At 39.3% G+C, this 9,582-nt stretch overlaps 1 protein-coding gene across 2 annotated transcripts; it reads left to right on the top strand.

Annotated features, from left to right (window-relative positions):
• The first annotated feature begins 6 nt into the window (after positions 1–6).
• THOC7 (THO complex 7 homolog (Drosophila)) lies at positions 7–7,773 on the top strand. Of its 2 annotated transcripts, none has more exons than XM_009868983.1 (7): positions 7–116; positions 947–1,074; positions 1,434–1,520; positions 2,683–2,740; positions 6,004–6,070; positions 6,195–6,264; positions 7,427–7,773. In XM_009868983.1, the coding sequence occupies exons 2-7, from the start codon at positions 966–968 to the stop codon at positions 7,492–7,494; spliced, it is 459 nt and encodes a 152-aa protein (XP_009867285.1). In that variant the 5' UTR covers positions 7–116; positions 947–965; the 3' UTR covers positions 7,495–7,773. The 2 variants fall into 2 exon arrangements, with proteins under 2 accessions (XP_009867285.1, XP_009867284.1); XM_009868982.1 differs by having other exon boundaries at positions 29–69; positions 7,427–7,698.
• Positions 7,774–9,582: the final 1,809 nt, after the last annotated feature.

Genomic DNA, 9,582 nt, shown 5'->3' with positions numbered 1-9,582 from the left:
GAAGTTATCCGCAAGCGACTTCTGATCGATGGCGATGGTGCTGGTGACGACAGGCGGATCAATTTGTTGGTGAAGAGTTTCATTAAGTGGTGCAATTCCGGATCTCAAGAGGAAGGGTATTTATCTTCTCTTTGTTTGTTTGTGTTTTGTTGTTTTGGGTTTTTTTGCTTTAAGTCGTGGAACCGATTAGCTTCGCACTTCAGTGGAAAACTGGGTTTGATGCTGTCGGGAAAGATCCGCGTTAAATGCACAGATGAGGTGCTCAGCAGGGCTCTGTGGTGTTCCCAGCACAGACACCGAGCACTGGGGTAGGAGACGAGGACTAGAGAGGGGTCAGAAATCCCTGAAGGCTCTATCATGAAATCTGCCCTCGGGATCCTTGTGCCGCCGTATGATCCGTCCGGGAGTCTCGCTATTCCCAACAGGATCAGGGCTCCAAGATTCTAGTTGCCAGGTCTGCATGTGTTCTGTTAGGGAAGGGTAGCACTGCTGGTGTTTCTACTGCTGCGGTTCTCATTTTCTTTTTTAAAAAAAACCCCCAGGCTAAAGTAGTAAGGGAGGAGCGACAACGTGTCGTTCTGCTGTGGGGTGCTAGATGGAAATTCCTGGAGGACGGAATATAACGATTGTGTGCACAGAGAAGCAGAGCAGTATTGAAACATTAATCTCAGCGCTCACAGAGCCAGCCCTAGCTGGGAAGTGTATCAGCCCAGGATCAATCTGCCCGTTGCTTCAGTCCTCACTTCACACCTATTAAGGACATGATCGTGAGATGAATGGGGGCAGCACTTCTAAAAAATTATACATTGAACCTTTGAAATATTTTCTCTGTTTAATAAGTGTTATTTAACTGTCCTTTGTGCTGCATGAGGCTTTGTTTTCTTGTTTTGTGAAAGTAGAGAGTATTTTTATGCTGCTTAAGAGTAAACATATTGTCTGTTTTCAGTTACAGCCAGTACCAACGAATGCTGAGCACTCTGTCACAGTGTGAATTTTCAATGGGAAAAACTCTTCTGGTGTATGATATGAACCTGAGAGAAATGGAGAATTATGAAAAAATCTATAAGGATATAGGTAAAGATGAGAAAATATTCCTGGCTTCAGTCTGACAGTTTCTCTTTTATGAGCAAGCTTAAGCCAGTTCTGGTGAACATAATATATACATATGATGAGTGGTTTGATGGTGGTTTGTTTTTTTTTTTTTACTTAACAGATAGCACTCATACATCTGCTCTAAGCATCTTATCAGTGTATAAATTACAAACAAATAAAAGCTTTTTTAACCCATGGAAGTGTATGTAGCTTTGAAGGTGACAGAGCTAGCAAGCCACCATGTCACAAATAATTCTTTTTTTTTTTAATTCAGCAGAATGGCTTATTTACATGTGTTGTTTGATTGTAATACAATTCTGTATACTTTTTCTTTTTTGAAGAAAACAGCATAGCTGCAGCACATGAGAAGATTTCTGAGTGCAAAAAACAAATCCTGCAAGCAAAAAGGATTCGAAAAAATCGCCAGGGTAAGGAGCACTACCCGTGTTTACATTGATTGGTTTCATGGTTTTGTTACCTTTTAAAATACATTGTATTGGAAAATAGATTCAAAATTTTTTCAAAAGTGCAAGGGAATATACTGGCATTGTGAATACTATATTTAGTCGGATGGTTCTGCACGCACTAGTAAAGGTTTTTGGTGGATGAGGCAGGCAAGACTGAACCAGTAGATATCAGCAACATCCGGCATCAGGAGAACCTAGAAAAAATAGTTCAGGGAGTGGCTTTCAGGACAAAGTAAAAAACCCCAAAAGCATCCCATCACAATTCAGGTGCAATGGAGAAGCAAGAATTTGCTTTTCCTTAATAAATGAAATGCAAGCAGGAAATATTTCAAAATATAACAAATTAAAGGCTCTCAACACAACTGTTTCATCAGTTTTGTGGATAACTTTACACTCAACTGGAAATTAAAGAGGCGTACCAATAGGAATGTAGCATTGTTACACCTTTACAAACACAGATCTGAAGTGTTTGCTTTTTGATATGTTTGGCCCAGCCTGCAGCACGAATTTTTCCACGTGAACGAGGTAGTTGGTGCATGTGCAATCTTACTATCAGGAAATGGCTGCATTAGTTGCCAATATAATCATAATATTGTTCTTAACCTGTAATACGGTTTAAAAAAATTCCTGTTGTTTTTCAAGCAGCATTTTATACACATTTCCTAAAAATCTTAGATGCTCTGTAATATCTCATCAGCACAGTTTTCTGTACATTTACATTAGATTGTGCCTGAAACTTAGGAATTATGCACAAAAGACCAAGTATGCAGCAACACAGAGCTAGCTAAAATTTTTCTGTGTTTTCCAGCCTCATCCTTTACAAATCACTAGCACCGTATAAGTTTGAGTGAGTAGATAGTGGTCTACAATGACATTTGTAGTTTATTTAAAATCTCTTTTGATGCAGTCATCTACTTTGACATGTTCTAGCTTGGTATAAATTATATAAGTTTTTATATATGTGTATTTACAGGTACTTTTATATCCATAAAGTGTTTTGTACAAATTTGAAACATCTTAAAGCAGTTTTTCAAGAAGGGGTCTGTACCATTCTATGGTACCTAATTTTTGGTTCCTGAATCTACACTTTCAAAATTATTTAGACTATTTAAATTTCTTTCAGAATACGATGCATTGGCCAAAGTTATTCAGCACCATCCAGACAGACATGAAACACTGAAGTAAGTATGTGACTACATTAAATAAGCCAGAGAGCTACAAGCCACCAGATTTGACATATCCTTCATTTCAGTTTGACCTTTCCTCACTTTTATATAATTTGTTTTGACACAAGAAGAACTTGGGGTTTGTTTTAAAATTGTGCCCCTATCAGCTTTCTTTAATTAACTTCCATCTGTAAGGAGTTCAGAAGCATTGCTGATTGTTTTGCTTTTGAAATTTTTCCGTTTGTTAAGGTGAAAAAGTGAACTCGTATAAATGCACCTCTAACATCAGGGATTTGAGTTGCTCAGAAGAGAGGGAGAGCGGGGTATTGCTGTAAAGTGCGCCAGCAAGCGATTCAGCAGTCACACAAAGTACATAACACACAAGCGAGGAGAATTGAGAGAAAGCAGGAGAAAGCTCTTAAGGGTTTATAGTTCATAGTTGTTCCCTCATGCCTGATTATAAGTTACTACGTTGTGTGCCACAGCAGAGCCTGCCCGGGCATGCAGGTTAGCCCTACCTCTTGTCCAACTCGTCTCACATGTAACTTAGGGTACGACCTGTGCCACTGTTGGATCGCTTTTTTTGCTTCAGGGTCATTTTGGGCAGTTGTGGACAGATAATCTTTTCAACTTTATCAAGCTAAAGAAACATTTCAGGATTCATTGCTTCTGTGAGTTTGTTCTTCTTAACTCGATTAAAGATGTAGCATAGGGTTGCTCTTCTCATTTAACTGCAACTTGCACCTATCTTGTTGCCCCCTGTTCCAGAAAAATTGCAGAGGGAGGCTGTCTTCTCGCATTTTGTGGCCTTTCATAACAAAAGGAAGATTTTTTTAAATTATATTGTTACTCTAGTTATAGCATTTTCATAGCTATAAACCACTGCAAATATTTCATACATTTCTTTCTTGTATGTTGTTTTTCTCTGCCTTGATTTCGTTACCGTAACTTTGATTATTAGAGGCTATTCTTATGAGGGTTGGCTGCTTCTTACTTCATTAGTCAGCACGTGCCATTTATCAAGCGAGGCTCCGTAGTAAGGAGTTATCACAAGTGAAGTTTTTTCAGATAAGTCAATTGATTAAGAATGAAAACACCTAAATGATAACACTTCTTTTCTTAGAGCGTGCCAGGTTGTTTAGGTTTGCAGAGGTTGTTATAATTTTGCTTAACACATCCAAGCGTAAGTTTCTTAAGCAAAACTAGAAATGGTGGTAACTTAGAGCTAGTAAATTTGGCATTTTGTCTTTTCATAAAAATGAATTTTGCAGTCTCTGTAGGATAATATATTACAGTTGGAAATATCAGTATGTTCACCCACGGAGAGTGCATGCCCTTTAGTCCTTAGTCCCTTCTATCTGTAGTCAAAGACGCAGACTTTAACTCTAGAGGACTACAATCCCCTGTTTTACAGATGGGGAATATTTTTAAAGAGAACTTGGTTCATAGATGTTTTTTTAGCTTTAACTGACCTCTCCAAGTGAATAGACTTTACAGAAACTAGATGACGTTTTCATCCAATGTCTTAATTGCAATGCTTCCTTTTCTCTCTAGTTTGAGGAAAGTGTATGGAAAATCACACCATGAACCAGGAAGGACCATTCTTAAATCAGAATTGAGGAAGCCTCACTAACAATGTCACACTTTTCATGGAACTCTTAATCACTAAAAACACTTGTCAAAACTTCTTGTGAGGGGAAATGTCATGGTTTACTGTGTGAGTTACATTTACAGCTTTCATAGGTCATGTAGCACAACAGGACAAAGTTCATAAAATCACTTTCTTTAAGCTTTTAAGGGAGTGTTTTTTGGAACAACTGGTCATACAGCCCAAAAGAAGAGTAGCTCTTCATCTGCTTAGCCATGGGTAATTGCACAGGAGCCAATTCAGGAAGTGACAGGAGCCAAACCACTAAATGACAGGGCCCAAAGTGTAATTACATGCAGTATCAGAACAGCTGTTAAGAGGACCAAGAGATGACACTGAATCTTAGAGAAGGAGATACAAAAATGAGAAGGCTAAGCAAAGACTCTCTGGAATGGCAGGTAAAAGTAGTAAAATGCCCTATGTAGTTTGTCTATTACTAGAAAAAAATTGCGTCTCTTCTCACAGCCTGCTTATGCCTGACAGCACGGTGTAAACAGCAGGATTTGGCCAAACAGCAGTCTTTTGGAAACTGGAAGCCAAATACTAGTGAAATCCCTGTACAAGCCTATAAGCAATTAGCCTATTTCCATGAGAGGAAGGGAGAATGTCACACCCTACCCTCTTTTAGGTATTCCCTTCACAGTACCCAGCATACTGGCTCAAAACAAGGCAACACCCTCAGGTAGTGCTAAACCAGACCTTTTCCCAGCCATCACAACTCCCTTAGGAGGCGGTTTGGTGGTTCCCTGCCCAGACAAGTTGCAGCAGCTGTCAGGGTTTCAGAAAAGGTTCATTTCTTTGCTGACCACTCTCTGGCTCTGTCTGCTGATTGATCGGGCATGGTCAGCCTCAGAAATCGATTGTTCTCGTTGCATGAAGCATAAATTATGGTAGGCAGTAGAGGAAAAGTAGAAAGTTCAGGTGCAAGAGTTGAACCTCCATCCTCGTTTGAAAGCTGACACGTTACAATACCTGTTATTCTTTGCCCTGCCTCAAAAAGGATTGTGGTGGTCCATGGTGGGTCCAAGTGAGAACAGAAAACAGTCACATGCTCACAGAAAGATCCTGAAAAGGTGTTTGAAGATAATGTGTTTCAAAAGGGTGTGAACAATAATTAAGATTATAGGCATTGCATGTTTCTTTTATCTCTTAATGCCCAAGGCAAATAATTAAAGTAGAAACCAATGTTTGAGAAGGAAATGAGTATTTATATGGATCACAATGTTAAATAGTGTGTGCTGAGGCATATTATGTTGCTGGTGCTATGTTTTTATTTAATCTAATCTTGTCAACATGAAGAAGTAGTGAAAGTAGAAGAAGTGCCATGGGTATTAAATGTAACCCACTTTAACTTTCATTGTATGGCCAAGTAAATAACATGTTTGTGGCAGGACTGAATTTTTACAGTCCAAATGCCCAGTGTACAACTGTATTTGAGCTTGGAGGCCTTGTTTTCTGTAAAAGTCCAAGTTTGTGACATAATTTAACATTTATGTCTCTGGGTTGTTTGATTTTTTATGCTTTGGTTGCCTACACTGTTTATTTAAAGGTTCTTTCTCTACTTGGTTCAGATCTATTTTGAAAAAAAATTACAGAACTCTTTAAAAATACTGTGACAATTTACTTTCAGGCAGCTAGAAGCTTTGGGAAAAGAACTGCAACATCTTTCTCACATTAAAGAAAATGTTGAAGATAAGGTAGGTTTTTCATAGAGGTTACTATGTAATTATTTATTGGGTACGTAATTAATGGAGAATCTGCTGTGGGTTATTTGGCTCTATGTGCTCTCTGTTTCCTAATGTACGTATTTTATCGTCCCAGCTGGAGCTGAGAAGAAAGCAGTTTCATGTTCTCCTGAGCACCATCCATGAACTTCAGCAAACCCTGGAAAGTAAGTGGTGTTCTTAGGTGATTCATGTGGCTGGGTTTCAGCAGACCCGAAGGAATCGCAGCCTCAGCAGAGGAATAGCTGGGTGCAACTGAGGTGGGCAACCTCTTGCATCAGCAGTGGGGTTTTTTCCCCAGTAGTAATCCAGAGCCGGAATGATTTCCTAACTAGCTTCAGATTAACCTGTAGGCAGTGGACTTCTTTAAAATATGGGAATGGAGAATAGCAATTGAGGTTATTTTTTTAAGCGAAAAAGGTATTTCTTACAGAAAATTATTCTTATGCGTAGTTTCCAAACTTAGTTGTATAATTCCCGTTTCGATAATCCTGAACTTTGAACACTGCCATTGCGGCATCGTTTGAGGCTTTACTAAAAAGAAGTTGTAATACAGGAAAGCTAAATGACTTACCTACTCAGTGAGTCTTTAACAGAGCAGGGACTAAAACTGTCAGACACAAGAGCTAAATTCACAAATTTAGTCATACTCATCTTTTGTTATAAAAATGCTTAGTATTTTCAAGTCAGCACTTACTTTTCATGCTCTAATATGAATAATAATTTTGTTTCAAATACATTATTTGCTGGACTTTTTCCATGTCTTTCCAAGACAGAGTAATTGGTATAGCCTTTGAGCATGACCTGGTTAACGTACAAGGATGGCTATAAGAGCAGACTTTCATTCTCTAAGGCCGTCTAGATCTTCTTAAGCCAAGTGAACTGTTAATCCTAGGGGCACTTTAGCAGAAGGTTATTGGTTTTTTGTGTAACTAACACTCACTTCAGCATTAGTCTCTAAAATACATTTTCACGTGAATGTATGGGTTACCTTTCAGCTTCTAGAATTTTACGAAGGCAGTAACATTTTAGTGGAAGGCACAACTTCAGTGTGAAATAAACCGCAACAGACAAAGAGAAGGCACTTAATTTGAAACAGTCCTGTACTGTTTGCTTGAATTGATATTATAGGCTTTACTACACGTCCTGTCATAGCTATTCAAGTAGCAGCCTTAAAAACTTTGAAGGATTGTTTTGTTTGAATGTAGCATTTTGTATAATGCTGTGTTCAAGGCGATCCATATAAAATAGTTAAATGGGACACAGCTCTGCAATGTAGTCTGTAAATATAACCAAACACGCTTGACTAACAGTAATATTGATTTTTAGATGATGAAAAACTTTCAGAAGCTGAAGAATCTCAAGAAACTCAGATGGAAACAGAGACCAAACAGTAGATGTAATATGAAGACTACTGACTCTACTAATGAAGAATATCGAGTGTCTTCACTTTGTATTGAAACCAACAGTGAGAGAGATGGAGCAAAAAAATAGTTTTCTACTGCTTCTGTGAATTTTTATACAAAAATACTTGTTTTGCTTATACACTGGGGGAAAACAGTTGTGTCTGTGCAGACAGGCACTTCTGTGCTAGTTCACAAACTCTAAATTGTTTTACAAAAGATGAAGCTTCTGCACAGTACTTGTGAGCTAAGGTGTTTGCAAAACACAGTCAATAAAAGGTGTTTACAAAAGATTTCCTGGTTTTAGTAGGCATTGAGCCTAACAGTAAGGGCTCTTTGTTTTTTCTTGACATTGGACTGAGGGCTGTGGATCTTTGCATGAGTCGCAGCTTCCATACCCTAGTCCAGATGGGACCTAAAATTAAACTAAGCAGGGTCTTAATTTTGTAAAGTAGATGCTGTTTTAGAACTTAACTGTGACTAGACTAGGATTTGCTAGTTTCATATAAAACAAATTATTCTATAGAATTAATGCTCATCAATTGGTGTAAAACAACAAAAACCATACTATAGTAGCTTTAGGTTTTTTCCTGAAGGTGATGCAAAGAACCACAGTGATGTGAGCCTCGCTGTGCTGTGTTCTGTGCAACCACATCAAAAGTCACATTTTGGAATGACATGCCTAAAACTGCAGTTGAAAAGCTTTCTTCTTGTAGAACCAGGAGTCTGATCCTGATACCATTTATGATCTGCTTTTGGGTTTGATCCGTCAGTAGACTATTGTGAAATACATCACAGTTCTGAAAGAGATGGTGGAATCCTTCCTTTCTCACGACAAACTGAAGCAGTAGAGTAGCAAGTGCGATGTTAAAGAACCTCAGATACTTTGATTCTTAAGAGGGAGAGTTCTATTCATATGGATCATCCTGCAGTCTGTCAGGAGGTAGGAAACACAGGTTTCAACCTTCCCAACACGAGAACTGGGGATGCTGTAAGCTTTTGTAAGGCAGGGAGAAAGGAACAAGAGGTCACGTCACTACCTGTCAGCTGTGTCCTAAAACACCTGTTAAATCAAGACGTTCAGTGGTTTGGGTAAAGGAAGACAGCTTGGATCCCACTCACACTGAGTCATAACCGTACGTGGATGAAGTAAGTACGGACATTACACAGAACAGAGCCTCCTGCTCCAACTGGGTGACAGCTAAGGGGGATTTCCAGGATTGTGACTTTGGACTTTATAAATGAAGTCTAAACGCCATATAGTTCCCACTCTCGGTGGCTGTGCATCTCTGTGCGCTGGGCTGAACAGGCACATCTGAGCTTGTTTTGCTCGCACTCCAAGTTTGCTAAAGGCAAGCCGGCTGAACGAGGAGCCACACCACTTGAGTAGCGCCGTGCAGCCCCGCACTAATAAGCTGTCAAAAGTCTGCTAGTTCACAGCTGGTCAGCTCAGAACACAGGGGAAGCTCAGGTTTGCCCGATAGAGCCTGTACAGACACGCAGTGCTTCTCACGCAGTTGAAGGTTTGCAGTCTGGGAGGGGGGTGGAATAAGCAAACAAAAGGGATTTAATATGAAAAATACAGTCAAAGTGTATTTACTGTTCTGTGTTTTCCCCTCCTAACAACGGTGAATAGTAAAATATTTTGTAAAGCAGCAATACTAAATCATTGCCAAACCAGGGAGGAGTCCCTTTCCTGACTGTATGAATTATGAAGATCATAAGTGACAAACTCTCAAGATACTTTTAAAGCATATTAACGTTTTTTGTGGTTGAAAGGCTCTCCACTGGCTGCCTGCATTGCGCTTTGGTGCAGAGGTGGATGATATTTATCTGCTAAAAACGGTCTCTCTAACAGCATTGTCACAAAAACCTCAAAAATTTTCCAGTCTTTGTTTTGCCCAGTACTTTAGAATTTTACTTGCATCACTCAGGTACCTAATCTTGAAACTTGCACCGCTCCATATAGAACCTGACCAGAAACACATTGGTGTGTGAGTCCATCCCTCTAGTAAGGAATACATAGGCAGAAACAAAGCTTGTGCAGAAGAGAAAGCAACACCAACACATGGCAAAGTGAGG

Source organism: Apaloderma vittatum, unplaced genomic scaffold, assembly GCF_000703405.1.
Source record: "Apaloderma vittatum isolate BGI_N311 unplaced genomic scaffold, ASM70340v1 scaffold42214, whole genome shotgun sequence".
Classification (NCBI taxonomy): domain Eukaryota; kingdom Metazoa; phylum Chordata; class Aves; order Trogoniformes; family Trogonidae; genus Apaloderma; species Apaloderma vittatum.
The sequence above is the reverse complement of the archived record's forward strand: the minus strand, read 5'-3'. Positions and strand labels throughout refer to the sequence as shown.

Coding starts and splice junctions, on each gene's coding strand:
- THOC7 (XM_009868982.1), top strand. CDS start 29: ATGGCGATGGTGCTGGTGACGACAGGCGGATCAATTTGTTG. Junction 70..946: donor ACAGGCGGATCAATTTGTTG/GTGAAGAGTTTC, acceptor GTCTGTTTTCAG/TTACAGCCAGTACCAACGAA. Junction 6,265..7,426: donor ACTTCAGCAAACCCTGGAAA/GTAAGTGGTGTT, acceptor ATTGATTTTTAG/ATGATGAAAAACTTTCAGAA.